Raw genomic sequence first — 16,462 nt, 5'->3', positions numbered from 1 at the left:
AACGTTTCATCACGACATGTGCCTTATACATTTTTTGTAATTAATAAATATATATATATACATGATTGGACATGTTGAATCATTTCACTAAATTGTTGGTGCCTTCAGTCCATCTGAATTATTTCTATAGGTACTTGTACCATCATAATTTTGATAAAATCTCCAGATCTTGCATGTTTGTGATGAAACATTAATTCAGCAATTTAACCAGGCTACTTGTCAATCTGTACTCCTGTGTTCTAATTTCAATTAACATTCACTTGTATGCAGAAACTAGTTTAAAGCTTGCATTGCATGGTAACGTTATTGTTTTCTCAATCTTTTTTAAATCAAATAAGTATTACTAATTTCTTTTTTCCTTCTTTTTTTTTAAATCCAATTAAGTATAACTAATTAACAATTAACACAAGGAGTCAGATTCTGAATCAAGTAGCCTTACAGTATACATGTATGAAAAAAATAATTTTGTCAGTGTCATTTACAACCTAACCAAACCTGCAGATGTTCCCAGATTTTCCTTTGTTACACCTAAATATATTTATAATCTCATTCTCTCATTTTGTCTGTCTCATCTTTTTGGCTCAAAAACTCAAGTTTCTCTTTACATTTCTCATTGTTAAGCCCTTATATAGATCCTCTATCTTGTGTACTCAAGTCAGGTTTAATTAATGGTATTAAAACCCCATTTGAAGAACTGGTCTATATTCAATATTTCTGTCCATCCTCAAGTCAGGTTAGTAAATGGTTTCAGGGGCTCATTTTCAATTATGCTCATGATCACCTAGCATCTGTACTCAAGTCAGGTTAATTAGATAATGGTATTCTATCTAGATTCATTAATCACTGTTTCTATCCAAATGATTGTATAAATACCAACTGTAATAACTACTTGTCAAAATGTCTGCATAGTCATTGTAGTAATACAAAGCTTGCCAGAAATGCATGTTGATCATTTTCTTTATAGCAAATGTTGATTTTTGTATAGCAAAATTCAAAACTTTATTTATAAATCCGAAAGACCATGCAAATATATTGACAAGTAGCTGAAATGACACTGACACAAGATTTACATGAAAATTAAAAGCCTGAAATTATTATAATATGTATATAAATATGATCCATGTTTCCAGTTACCAGCCCTTATAAGGTATATATCCTCTTCTTGTCTAGATCTGGAGCCTTAAATTTCATAGGATAAAATTTCTTGCATAGGATTCATTTTCTGATCTGGTGGATAACAATGCAAAAAAATTTGAAGACAACACACAAAATTGAGATTCATTACTTTTTTTGGCAGCTGGTATTATACTTGGCAACTGGAAGCATAGTTATATTGGCATACTATCAAAAATACCATGGCCAGGAAAGATAAATTAGGTACTCAAAGATCTAAAAATCCTGACTACCACTGCTGATATGCCCGCCTACTTATTTCTGATGAAAGATGACAAGTATTTTAGTGAAATGTATCATAAAGTTTTTCTTAAAATTGAGCGTCTTCTTCAGATCTTCCTATTGAGAAAACAGATTTCATATGACTGCTTCTTGTATGGTTTGAAAATATTTCTGTCAAAGTCTCATTTTATCAAGTTGTACCAAAATTTAGCACCTTATATATTTATCTTTCCTGCAATTCATATTGGACCGAAAAATTGTGTATATTCCTGACATCAACATTATCAATATCAGAATAATATCTTTTTGTCATTCTTGTTATTAATAAAATTTGATAGTCTTTTAAACAATAACTTTTAAAAAAATTATAAACCTCATCCAATTGCAATTAATCATAAACTCTTTTTAATTCAAAACCACACAAATTAAACTGTTTCTCTACTTATTCTAAAACAATCTTTCCCTCCCTCATTTATCATTGATGTCAAAAAGTACAACAGGGCCAAGGCCACCTACCTTTTCTGTATAGCTACAATTTACATTTCCAATATGATTTTACAAGCCAAATCAATAAAATACTTTAAAAATTTCGAAAAGATAACTTAATTTCATGAACTAATCAAATCTTGATTATTATTTTTTTAAATAATGACTTTCTCGTATCATTTTTCATAAAAGAATATTTAAATCTTATAGTTTTTCATATAAGAACTTGAATGTCTTCTTTAAACAGATCCAAAAAAAATTTAAATTCCGATAAATAGAACAACGACAACTCAAAAGCAAAGACTTGTTTTTTTCTGTACACTTATACAAAATCTATATATATCATAATTTTATCTCAAATTTGGCTTGGAAAAACATGTTATAAAACAGCAAATAATGACAATGATGAGCTTGTACTTCTTCATATCAACCTTGATTTGTTCTTTATCCCTAATTTACCATCTCAAAGCAAAAATTTCAGATTCAATCTTTTTGGGGGGAATAATTCAAAACGAGTCAATATTTTAAAGTAAAACTTCTAGACCAGCATATTTAATGGAGACTGAAATCCCAAATATTTGACATCAAATTTTCAAGTCAATTTTTTCTATCCACTTTTCATCAAGGTTGCTATGTTGAACTGTGATAACTGAGTATTTTAACTGCAACTAATAAATGATAAGGAAATAGTAAAGAAACCTACCTGATGTTGGCCCCATGTACATAGCTCCGGTCGGATCGTCCATATGCGATGATTGAAAGCTGCCTTCGTTTGATATATCTTCCTGTGACCAATCGCCTGTTAGGTCACTTTCGTCATACTCCTGCTCCTCCTCCATACTTAATTGTCCGTGCCGGTGAGCACCATCACCTTGCCCACTATCTACTTGTAACAAAAGTCCACCTGTTTCATCCTCGCCCACTTTTTCTATTTTCACAATTGCCAAGTCCGGAATATCATCATTTCCTTCTGGACCTGGATCATGACCTTCTTGTGGTCTTGAACTGAAAAAGATATAAGCACACATTACTAAATTCATACGACAACTTTTTAACAATTTTATTTTAATACTTCCAAGTTTTTTCTCTTCAGTTCTTCTTTTATGTTCAGTTATACATTTAAAACTGTTTTCAGGAAAGAAAAGTTATATGTCCAAGGTCTTCATAAAACACATTTTTTGTATCAAAATTAAATTTCAGTTAAAAGTTGTTGCAATTTGTAAACTCAATATTTTAAATGATTTTTCATGCTTTCTTTTTTTTTTTTTTGTGATCTAGCATTTTAATGGGAACACGCTTTGAATGACATTTTTTTGTTGTTCTTGTTTAATTAAACGGTTTCATTACTCTGTATTTTGTTGAAGGAAACTAACCTTTCTGCCTCCCTTTTTTCACCTTTGTCCGCCATTCCAGTGGATTCCTGTTGTTGACTAGATGATTGACTTTGGAATGATGGACTTTGCGGAGGTGCACCACCTTGTGAAGCACTTCCAACAGCAAATGACGGTTTAATAGCACCAGGTATGGGAGGATATGATGGATGGGTTCGTTGTTGAGGAGTACTTGTAATGAAACTTTGTGACGTTTTAACACTTTCCATAAACATGTCAGTGGACATTGGTGGTGGACGAGACTGACTAGATTGTTGTTCCTGTTGACGTTGCTGGAAACGATCTTGTGAGAATGATTGTGATAATGGAGCAATGTTTAATGTTCCAGCTTGCTGTAATGGAGGAGGCGGTGGTTGTGAGGTAAAGCTCATTTGATTTGGTGTACGTTGGATGAATGATGTAGGTGATGGATGTTGAATGTTCTGAGGAGGATGAGTATCTCGGAATGATATCTTTGGCGAGACTGGCATTTGAGGTTGTGATGATTGCTGTGGTGAACTTGGAATATTTTGAACACGATCACTAAATGAGTCTGTTACGCGAGTCCTTCCCCCGCCACTGTCATCTGCAATATTAATCACACGAGTGTCTTTAGCATTTGAAACATGTGATGCCACAGAAATTGATGTCTTTTGCTGGGCTAACCTTGATGGTTCAGGTAGCCCAGGGCCAGATTTTTCTCTTTGAATTAATTCCAAACTGTCCTCGATTATTTCTACAACTGACGGTGAACCTGACCTACTTGACTGACTTGAAGCACCTGATCGGGCACTTCCTGTCCCAGTAGGATTTCCTGTCATATAACTTTGTGTCATTGATGCAGCATCATCAGCTCTTTGAGACATGAAGTCAGTTGGTGGGGAGGAAGGACGAGGATGTAATCTTTGACGTTTCCCTCCTGTGGGACTAGATGGGCGTGGAGCGTCTGACATCCTTTTCATTAGTCTATCCTGATAAGTTTTTTGTAAGCCAGTGGCTCGCACATGACGGAATTCAAGTAAGTCATATTTGTCAAATTTGTAATTAGCATTGTGTTGTTTTCCTGTGGATTTTTCGAGACACTTGAAGAAGTCTGAGCAACATTTGATCACACTGTCTACTTGAAGCAATCTTGCTACTTTTTCTACATGTTTCACATTTTCTTCAGTAAGTAACATAAATCCCTCATACAAATATTGCAAGAATGTGGTTACAGCTTCCTGTTTAATATCAGCAGCTAGACGAACCTCCAACTCGGTTCCAATTGATGCATTTTCCATTGACTGCAACATGGGACAAGCTGCCAAAAGCACAACTCGGTGTGCCTGTGTTAATAAAGAGAAAAGAAAACATAATTTACAATACTGAAAATATAAAAGATCAACATTAATTAATCAAATGCACAGCAGGTTGAACTAAGGCCCATATAGTAAACATGTGCTTATTACCAGCATCCCAACTGCCCTCAAATTGATCTCTGATAACCTTCAAAGGAGTAGGTTCAGTAAGACCCCTTTTTGGCCACAAAATATAGGAGTTTTACAAATTTGTGAAAATGTAATCTTTTAGCTATTTACTGAAAATTAGAATGCTTCTGCTTCATAAATATTATATGGCCTGTGTTTGACAATACAATGCACATAAATGGGGTACTACAGGGACAAAACTTAAAGGGGGCCCAGTCGCCCATGGCTCCTAAATTTTGAGCTGGGCCCCTAAACTTTCAGTTAAATTTCAGTTGAACATATAGAAACTAATTATTAAATATCTGGTCTGGGCTCCTAGCTTGAAATTCCCAAGTTTAGTCCTTGGAACTAGCATCATAAAATCATGCTAAATTACCGAAATCTTCACAATTTAGTATTCAAGTTAAATTTTAGACGGGTTCTGTCTGAAATGAAAGTCACCACATTCGTGTTCATTCATAATATTGAAATGTAAATTGTATTTGATGATATTACATAACATATACAAAGGTTCAGGATGAACACGGATGCGGCCACTTCCAATTTTGACAAAAAAGCATCTCAAAAGTGACATTTTTGGCATATTTGATAGATTTTTCATATTAAAGCTTGAATCTGAGAGTTTTTAATGACAATCAGTTTAAATCTTTCACATAAACTAATTGAATCAATTGAAAAAGACACTTCAGTGTTTAAAAAATGTCCAAAATCTTTCGTTAGATGAACTTGAAATTTGAGGCAAAAATCGGCCCTTACCGGACCTACTCCTTTGTAAGAAGATTGATGCATACATGTACTTGCATAAAACTTATGAAACAATTGAAAATTTCTATAATTATCAAGTCATGTGTAAATTACCTGCATAAGTGTATAACAGGATCAAACTTGAAGAAAACATGTACATGATGTAATTTACTGTTATTTGTTAAAAAGCAAAAAAAATTAAAAACTTCAAGTATTGAACTTACATTTTTTATGATTGGATTTAGGAACACATTGTTGACAATGCATAATAACATGTGACATTTATTAAGAAATTAACTATAGATTAATCTTTATCTAATAATAAATAAAGACTACCTAATAATAAATAAAGATGACAGATGTTTATAAAGTAAAAAAGAAAATCAATAAGTCATCCTTTTGAACATTTTTTTCAGATTTCATTCAAGTTGGTTGTTGACTATGTATGGAACAGTGACTTTCTCTTCTGAATTTTCCTTGTACATGTAGTTCAGTGTTTTCCCTCTTTTAATAAGTGTATCACTAATATGCTCAACTTGTCAAAGGGTAAAACAAATATTGTGTAAAGGCTTCTTTGCCTCTACTACTTTTAATGGCTCAAAATTGCTACCCTAAAGTGTTGGTACATACATGTAGTTAATTAAAATAAAATTATGACAAAATCTAAGATCATGATGTCCATTTAAACATAAGTTAACAATTTTCATCGGTAAAGGGGCATATCTAGTACTCTGTATAATGGTTATAGTGACGCCACCAAAATTCAAACTTGATCTGTTTTGAAGTAATGAGCATTTTGTGTAAGTTTACAACATTTGGTTGAGAACAGAAACCAATTTTTGGACGCATGTTTGTACGCACAGACGACAAGGGTAAAACTTAATGTCCCCTCTCCAACAGCAGGCTAGGGCCATAAGAAAATTGGCACAAAATAAATTATATGAATACAAAGTTGTCCTTTCAAGTTTTGATTTCTCAATACTTGCGCTTACTTCAAGCTTATGTTCACGTTTTTACCTTATTGGGCCTAAATTGTTTGTTTCCCCAATCACAACCCTGCCAAGCCAGGTGTGGGTGTGTAGGTACAAATGTAGTTAAATAATTTCAATTTTTTCATATAGCTGGAACAATATCGGTTGATCTGGCAGGCCTGAAAATTGGAAATGGATAAAACAATATTTTACTTAAGTTTTGACAATAAAATTTAACCAGTCGAACTGTTTTTGCATGGTCGGTCAGGATTGGGAAACAAACAATATTTTATTTACCATATGACTTACCTTTGTAACTACATTTCCTGTACAAATCAATGCATCACACAGTAACTGACTTCTCCACATCTGTGCTAACTGGCATAGCAGAGAGCTTGAATGTATGTGATTCATATATACCTTCTGGTAATTCATCTTGATTTTTTATCTGAAAAAAAAGTAATAAATGTAGCACATTCATAATGATATAAACCAACTTTTTAAATAAATCTGAAGTATTAATGGCAAATAAAATTGAGAATGGAAATGGAAATGGGGAATGTGTCAGAGACAACCCCATCATAGAGCAAACAACACTGAACAGCAGAAGGTCACTAATAGGTCATTAAAGATGCACCAATTTCCTCTCTTTATATTTTTTTACAAATTCAAACAAAGCTGAAGCTTGTTACAGTTAAAATTGATGTGTTTCACAAAAGGTCAAACAGTAAATAATAAGTGAAACTGCGAGCTACATGTACTGCTCACTGATGATACCCCCGCAGCAAGTGGATAATCTAAATAGTGTAAAAATATGCAAGTGTTCGGTAAACAGTAAGTTGTTGAGTGATGAATCTGAAAACGCATCACACGGTAAAGCTGACTTATATAAATCCTGAAACCAAATTTCAGAAATCCTTGTATTGTAGTTCCTGAGAAAAATGTGACGAAAATTTTCAACTTGGCTATCATGTGTAAAATCATATAAGTGTTTGGTAAACAGGAAGTTGTCAAGTGATCAATCTGAAAATGCATGACACGGTATAGTTGACTTAGATAAACCCTGAAACCAAATTTCAGAAATCCTTGTATTGTAGTTCCTGAGAAAAATGCGACGAAAAATATTCATGGGAAGGACGGACTGACTGACTGACTGACGGAAGGACAGACAGAGGTAAAACAGTATATCCCCCTTTTTTTAAAGCGGGTATAATAAATGTAGAATGTGTCTTTATGCCAGAGATGCCCCTTAAATATGCACAAGTCACACAAGTCAACTTCCAAATGTATATGCAGTTCGGACTGTTTTCACAACTTTTGTGAATTTAAGCATTGTGCTCAAGTTTCATAACATGTTGCAACAAACTAAGAATATATACAACAGATTCAGAAATGTTTATGTATATAAAGGGGAGTAACACATGAAAGGTAAAGGTGAAGCCAACCAATTTCTAACTTGAACTGTGTTTTGGGAAAATCATTGCGTTTTTTAATACATTTGGTTAGGACCAATTAAAGAAAGAGATTGCAGACAAAAATTTCAATAATACTTCTGTTTAATATGCCAAATAAACATATATGCATGGTTCCAGTTACATACTTTAAACAAGAATGTGTCCCCAGTATACATGCCCCACGCAATATCATCATTTTCTATGTTCTTTTGACTGAAATTAGGGTAAAAACTCTAATTTGGCATTGATATTAGAAAGATCAAATCATAGGGAACATGTGTACTAAGTTTCCAAGTTGAGTGGACTTCAATTCATTATTAACTACCTTGACCAAAAAATTTAACCTGAAGCTGGACAGGCGGACAAACTAACAGACACACAGACCAGAGTTTGCCATTTGATATTTTTGCAGGAGTTTAATTGTAAAATAAACAGAAATGTTATGTTTTTAGTTAATTTTGTTGCATTCTATAGATGAATTCTTGCACTTTAGACATAACAGATACTTCTGATAGAAATTCAGATGACAGAAATCTAAGAATCTAATTATTCTAATTCACAATCCTCAGAACTTGATCATTTGAAAATTTTATTTTTCAGAAATGGAAACAAAGTTCTAAGGTCAGGGGTCTCAACTAGGGTCGGATGAATAACTGGAACCACATGTATATTTCTATTTGGCCTTATAAGGCATAACTCATGAATGGACAAAGTGATGTCACCTAAAAAATTTCAAACTTGATCAGTGTATAAGTTTTTTAAGTTTTATAACATATGGTCAAGACACACTAACCTCAAAACGAAAACAACAATTTAGAGGATATACTGGACAGGCAAGGGCAACACTTAATGTCCCTTCCTAAAAATACCTACAGCTTCCTGACTTAATGTACATAAACATATCTGGATGTTTCTAGTTTAATTCATCTAATATTCAGTCTTCACAATGAACTTTTAAATCTACAGGTCCTGAGCTCAATTTTTAGTTAGATTCTGTTGGCCTATAGACATGATTTTTTTTCAGGCCAGTGAGCAATTTGACAAGGCTGGGCTGCCATTCAGTGTGGAGACTGATTATTAGGAGTCATTTTTAATATTTATATCAAGGTCTCAAAGGGTGACCCAAAGAGTCAGATTCATTTTTGAAAATTATGTGCAAAGAGGGAATCAAATCACTTTAAATGAAGACCTGCACATAAAAGCTTCACAAATTAAACCGTTGTATTTTAATTATCATGTCCTAATGTTGCACACATCTGTTCAATTACATATACATGTATTATGCAAATGTTGACATAAATTGAAGTGGTCACATTTCTGCATCTGAAAGTATGGTCACAATCTGTGCTTCAGTGCAGAAAACCCTGTGCAACTAGAAGTTTAAATGCACAATTGGGCAGCTGGAACCATTCATCGTTGAAATGTTAAATGCATGTTTCATTGTTTGCAATGCAAAATTTCAAAATTAAAAAAATTAAAACAACTCTCCAGGATTTTAATGTTAATTCTACACACGATTTTTTATCAATTTTCAAATAAGGCTCTTACTAAGGATCCTTAGTTCAATAAATATCTGGTGACATGATCATATAACATCAAAATTCCGAGTAGTTTGCCGTTTTGTACCGCCAACAACGTTCCCCCTTTAATATCCAACTCATAAAATTTTAATCGGAAATTAAAAATGCATCATTGTAAAATAAAGCTATCAGACATGCCATTTATTTTTTCTTAATGAAAAACACGCATCAGATACAAGTCAGACGATACGTAGTTGCATCTTTATTATAAGCACTTGGTGACCCAGATCTTCGCGTACATGCCGCCAACAATGGCAATACAGTGAAGCAATTTAATTACACTTGCATTTATAATTTTAATTGTTCTTTCATATAACTATATGACTGTGTTGGACTCCTCCATCTATAAGTATGTTTAGTTAAGCTAAATAGCCGTGTTATGGTGAATTTTGCAATGTTCGTAGACAAAATTTTCAAGATGGCGGTTTCCATTTGGCCGGGTAAATTAACCGGCAAAAATTTCATCGCGATTTTGGCAAAATGAAGAATATTTGTTGGAAAATCATAACACAAATCGATAACAATGATTTACCTGTAACTTCTTGTAGAAAAATGTTTAAGTGACAACTAGTTCAAATGTAACAACAGGCTTCTTCTTTTGTTGACTAACATTGAGTACGATAACCTGCCCGCAAATTTAATTTTTAGCCTCCTTTTGAATTTGGGCGAGTTTCTTCCGCGGAGCTAACCACAACGAGGTTTCGGCGAACAAATGAAAAATGATTTTGGCGGGATATTCAATAGAAATAGAAAACATTTCAGTGCCAGCTCACAATTTTTACCAAATAAATAAAAATAAATAAATGATGATAACGCGAACGTCAGAGAAAACACCAGCCATATGATAAGTAAAGCACGGTGCTCTCTTGAAGGTCCGCGTTGTCATGTATTGCAGAACTGCCTTGGAACAAACGTGAGAAAAATGAAAAACAAAATTGCGCATTGACGGATCCAGTTGGGGGGGGGGGGGTCCGGGGGTTGGAATCCCCCTTTTTAGGGGCCGATCTATGCATTTGAATCGGGACATATAGCTATAATCCCCCCTAATATCCTTGGTTGGGAACCCCCTGTTTACTGAAAAATGGAATCGCCCCTGTTGCCAGCGAATTTAAAGAAAAAGTGGAAAAAAGTTGAATGAGCAAAAAAATAGTAGACTCAAAAACTGTGGAATGTCCATTTAGACGATCATGCTTAGTTAGAATACATCATTTCGATGATCAGTTCACTTTGTGTGAGTGTGGATAAAGGTTTACAGAGAGAATAATGGACAAAAATCTAGAAAACAAATCAAATAATGATTTAAAAAAAATGGTGGATAAAAAATAGCGAGGACCGAAACATAATGAAACAATATCTGAAGATGTCTAATGTTTGGCAATATAAAAAAACAAAAAAAAATGTATTTAGAACCGGTTTTTTAACAGCACAAATCGAAGAACACATATTGAGGATCTAGGAGCTATTAAATTGCTTGTAATTCAAACAATTGTTAAATGTGGTAACAATGCAGAGGCGAATTTAAAGGGGACAAGGGGCCACCCCCTTTTGGGAAACAATTTGGTTGCTTACATAGAGAATCACTGAAGAGTGACTGGATTGAGGTCCCTCTTAGGCAGTCAGTGGGCACTCACTTATGAAAATATCTGGATCCGCCACTGCATTTGTAATTTTAGAAATGGTACCACAAAATTCCAGTTCTTTCCTGTTACCAAAGTGAATCAATTTTTAAAAGTTTCTAATAGGGATAAGGAATAAGTTAAAGGTATAATTTGTGGTTTACTAGATACCCTGCAATAGTTTATCAAATGCAAATTATTTGCTTTATAGCATTTTCAATACAAAAGGTTAAGAAATATACTAAAAGATAGTCCGAGATAAATGTAACGCGAAAGAATCTTGAGTAACAGGACAAGTAACGGACAGAGTTGGTAACAGGAAGCTGAGACTACTATATGTGTTATAGTAGTCTCAGCAGGAAGGAATGATTTTTTTTCTAAACAATTGCATTATTTCATTGTTTAAGAAAATTAAATTATTTCAAATTGCTCGCAATTGGAAGGTAACAGCAAACAATGTAATTCATCTTTTGAAACTGTATTTGCAAGATGAAAAATCTCCCTAGGTAATGAACAATTCTAAAATAAATTCCTTTCTGTTTCCATATACTACACTAAAATTGTACAGTGTTTTCTGCTGTTGTCTAAAGTAAAAAAAACTGTCATTTCATTAAATGTACTGTATATTATGTTGAGATTTATTTAATATGATGATCATTTCTTATATTAAATGAAATGGTTGGTTTATAGAAGATTAAATGTGTGATTCATCAATGAAATTATAAAAAAAAAGATGTGGTACTATTGTCAATGAGACAACTATCCACAAAAAAAAACAAAATGACACAAACATTAACAACTATAGGTCACCGTACGGCCTTCAACAATGAGCAAAACCCATAACGCATAGTCAGCTATAAAAGGCCCCGATAAGACAATGTAAAACAATTCAAACGAGAAAACTAACGGCCTTATTTATATAAAAAAAATGAATGAAAAACAAACATGCAACACATGAACAAACGACAACCGCTGAATTACAGGCTCGTATTTAACATCATTCCTAATACTGATTATGGCTATGCTGTTACTGTTTATCAGGTTACATGACAGGATGTAACAGAAAGGAATTACACAGTACGTTTTGTCCTTTTATTCGAATTGTGTAGAAGTTTACTTCCATCTTCAATTAATTAAGATACTATAAAAACACATTTACTGTTATAGTGCTGACACTGAAATATTCTCAGAAGGTACACATAAAGGCTGTCACAGGAGAGAACAACAATATAATTTTTCTCTAAATTCTGATCTTCGGGGAGTTCGATTTTTTTTCAAACTGGCTGCCATTCACCTATACATATGGAGTCATACATTCAGGAAATGATGCTCTTCTCATTGCATTACAATAAACAGGAGGGAAATTACCCCTTGGGACAAAATTAAAAGACCCTAAAAAATGCAAAGTTTTATCACGTGCGTTAGTTATAATAAAATCAGACCCGTAAGAGACAAGTTTTCTTTATTATTTTCATATTTGTGAAAATCGGAAGCCTGTTAACCTAATTTAGATATTCTTTGAATGATTAAGTTGTCAGAAAACAACACCGGACAAAATTATATATTCTAGTTAATACTGAAACTTAAAATTTTCCAAAAAGATGCCTGAATAAAAACATAATTGCTGTTGAAAGATAGAACCATTTTGTAAGTTGTAATCTCTGTCCTGCTGTTTTACTTCTTCTTTCCACTCTTTTCGATCCTGTCTTTTTTATTAGTTTATTCTGACTTTTATTATATAAATTGTATCTGTCATCCTGCGTTTGTTTGGGACAAAGTTATAACTCATCCTGGGTTGGGTTTTTTTTATAACTCAAACCTCCTTTCCCGTCTGTATAAGTGACAAATGTATCATGATATTAACATTTGCAAACAAAAACTGTGTGTCACGGTGTAATATGGACAATCTAAGACTTTTAGTAAGCAGCAATTTTCTGTATAGATAGGACTAGGGCAAGCAAATATATTCTGTACATGATGAGCTTGAATAATAATAATGGTAATTAAGAATATTTTTTTTTTTTTTTTTCAAGATGTGATAGTCAATATTTCATTAGAAGAACCAGAAGATATAATGCTAAAACAATATGTCTAGCTTAATCAAACAGGAAACATAATGGAACTGACAGATGTTATCTCTCTGTAGCAGGAAATCCTGTTTTTTTTTTTTATTATAGTACAGTGCAACGTAGTTAACAAGTATTTTGCATTGATGATAAAACGGATTAATGCATACGAGTTTGGTCGTATGATCGAACAAAAACAGTGCAAAACTGATTTAAAAAAAGCGCTAAAAGTTTTAACACGCTTAAACATGATTTTGTGTAATCTTCCATACATTTAAGCTCGAACATTTGCAGGAAGTAAGTAAGTAATGACTTTATTTACAGAGGGTGACTCAATTAGCCTTTGCAGGAGTCAGTGGCGGATCCAGAACTTTTCCTAAAGGGGTGGGGGTGGGGGGTGGGGGCGCTGACTGGCATAAGAGGGGGCCCGCTCCAGTCACGCTTCAATGATTCCCTATATAATCAACCAATTTTTTTCCAACAAAAGGGGGGCCGGTCCCCCCCCTGGATCCGCCTATGGGAGTTAAACATTACTAGATTTATTTCACTTGACTGGGCGGGGTTTAAAAGTTTGCTTAGTTGAAACCAGTCCATATATAGACAGGCGTTTTGTGATAACTTATCAATGAAGTGTCCAGTTGTTAGTCCTAGAACATACACTCAGTTCTTTTGTATATGCGTTTTGTGACACTGATAGGTGATTAGAATTCAACAATAATCATGACGGCAATCATCCTTATCACATACATCTTCAAAAAGACTGTCCTTATGCAAATTAAAAGTTTAAACATAAGCTCCGCCCGATCAGTTAAAATAACATTGGCAATACCACATGAGGACGGTTTCCTTTTTTGAACAAATACAAAGTTTCCATACACTTGTATAAGTAGTCTTGTCAAGCATTTCACGTCCGTGCACGGTCTGTTGTAAGTATTTCTTTATTTTGAGTTTGAAGGACGAAAAATGTCTGTATACTTGTATCATTATACTAGTTGTTTGTTATACGGGAAGAATGCAACTTAATTTACCCAAGGTACCATGAATATAAGGTCAAGATCAAATATTCTCTTCAATGGTAATCGACATGTTGTCATGATATGACCACCCATGTTCAAAATATCATACAAAATATCAAATGATTATGTTCAAAAGATTAATTGTAACGACCCGGACAAGAAATTTCTAAAAAAGAATTATTTACCCTTTGAGGCAAAGGTCTTGTTTATTATGAATTGCAAAACATTGTCTTACGGTACGAAACTCCAAACCAACCAAAATTAGTATACACCGAAGTCAAGATTTTATGAACAAGACACAGGATAAATACTACATATTAAACAATATGTCAAGCTAGACCAAAACAGGAGACATCAGTCTTTTTAACAACCATCCATAATTTCAAATAGTGCAATGTTATACAGTAAACAGTCAGGTCGCCTAATTATGACAAATCTGGACAACGCAAATGAATCTGATCGTATCACCACATTAAAACAATGCAAAACAGAGTGACAAAGAAGCGACAAAGTTCCACATTCCAGAACATGTCTGATTCTTCCATACTTGTTAACATGGACTCACTGGAGATATAACCACGTGATGCCATTTCCTATATTAACCAATAATTTAATTTTTGATGTATAACGCGTCTTCTGATTGGCTGACCTTATCGTTTATAATCAGCCCATAGACATAATTTAGTCATGTGACCGTGACGTCATCAACGTTTTTTCATGGTTTTCTACGGTTTAAAATGGAATTTAGAATTAAATTATAAAAAATGACTGTAACATTTTTTCTGTCCATTCGAAATAACATAAAAAATGTGGTGAACACTGTTAAATAACCTGCTACGCGCGTTATTCAGTGTGCATCAAATTTTTTATGTTATTTCTTCATAGACAGAAAAAATATTACAGTCATTTCTTTGAGCAATTCTACATAACTGTCAAAGAGATATCAAAGTTCTCAGAAATGGCATGTCTCAGAATTAATTGAAATTCATATCACATGTTTGCTTAGTAATACTAATTTATAAAATAAAGTTATTTTTTCTAAATTCAATTCATGGTTGCCATGGGTGACGGGCAACCATTTTTTGATATTTCTGCTCATTTTCTGGAAAAAATACTAAGATTTTGTCAAATTTGAAACATTTATTTTAGAGCATAAATACAAAACAATAAGTATTGAATGACATTTATGTTCATAAACTGCATTTCTGTTACTATAAAATAAAAAGTATAAAGTGTCAAGTCCAATAAAAAAAAATTTTTAATGGTATCTAAATAGGGTACTTTCTCCAAAACTCCATTTCTGGAAAAAAGTGATTTTCATCATTTTTCAAATTATTCTCCAAGAAAATTGCAGTGTAGAAAAATCTTAAAACTTGTTATCATGTTTCATTTATATATGTTAAAGAATTTATTAAAAAATTGGATCGGGTAATTTGGGGGATTTATAGAAAAATCATTCCGAAGATGAGACAAAATTCAATATCTGGAAAAAACCCATATTTTCACCAATTTTCAAAATATTTTTTTAAAAACCCAAAGGGTAGCATATTTCTGAAACTTTGCTAAGGGTTAAAGTAACTTATGTTGAACATTTCTGCTAAAAATTAAATTGGGTATTTTTTTCTCGGTTTATAGAAAAATCGTTCCAATGTGGAGGCAAAATTTGATTCTGGAAAACCCATATTTTTACTTTTTTCAAATAATCCTGTAAAAAAAGCAACAGTTAGAGTATTATTGAAACTTTGCTTAATGTTTTAGTAAGTTATGTTGAACATCTCAGAAAAAAATGGATTGGGTAGTTTTTTTCTTAATTTTAGAAATATCATTCCGAAATTTAGGCAAAATTTGATTCTGGAAAACCCAAATTTTTACAGTTTTTTTAAATTGTTTTTTTAAAACCCCACAGGGTAGTGTATTTCTGACACTTTGCTTAATGTTAAAGTAAATTAAATTGAAATTTTCTAAAACAAAATTGGTTTGGGTATTTTTTTCTGTTTTATAGAAAAATTGTTCTGAAATTCAAGCATAACTTCATTTCTGGAAAAATCAAAATTTTGACTATTTTTCAAATTATTCTCGAAAAAGGCCACAGGGTCATGTATTTCTTAACTCTACTTAATGTTCAAGAACCTTAACTTGAACATTTCATAAAACAATTGGATTGGATATTTTTTTCCAATTTATCATGTTTGTAGAATAGTATCTTAGAATAGTTTAACAGTTTGGTCAAAATTCTATTTTGGGTTTTTTTTCCTGCAAAATTTTATTATTTTTTCAAATTATTCTTAAAAAAAATCC

The 16,462-nt window shown here is 32.9% G+C and overlaps 1 protein-coding gene across 50 annotated transcripts in view; it reads right to left on the bottom strand.

The window, feature by feature from the left end:
* Positions 1-10,184, bottom strand: part of LOC134685251 (zinc finger and BTB domain-containing protein 17-like) — a 140,838-nt gene extending 130,654 nt beyond the window's left edge. For all 50 annotated transcript variants that reach the window (XM_063544833.1, XM_063544780.1, XM_063544784.1 and 47 more), the window contains exons 1-4: positions 9,999-10,184; positions 6,742-6,880; positions 3,255-4,576; positions 2,585-2,886 (exon numbers count right to left, since the gene is read on the bottom strand). In XM_063544833.1, the coding sequence (XP_063400903.1) occupies positions 2,585-2,886; positions 3,255-4,576; positions 6,742-6,867 (1,750 nt within the window). In that variant the 5' untranslated portion in view covers positions 6,868-6,880; positions 9,999-10,184. The remainder of the gene's footprint in view (positions 1-2,584; positions 2,887-3,254; positions 4,577-6,741; positions 6,881-9,998) is intronic.
* Positions 10,185-16,462: the final 6,278 nt, after the last annotated feature.

This window comes from Mytilus trossulus, chromosome 9 (genome assembly GCF_036588685.1).
Source record: "Mytilus trossulus isolate FHL-02 chromosome 9, PNRI_Mtr1.1.1.hap1, whole genome shotgun sequence".
Taxonomy (NCBI): Eukaryota; Metazoa; Mollusca; class Bivalvia; order Mytilida; family Mytilidae; genus Mytilus; species Mytilus trossulus.
This window is presented reverse-complemented; position numbering and strand designations above follow the sequence as displayed.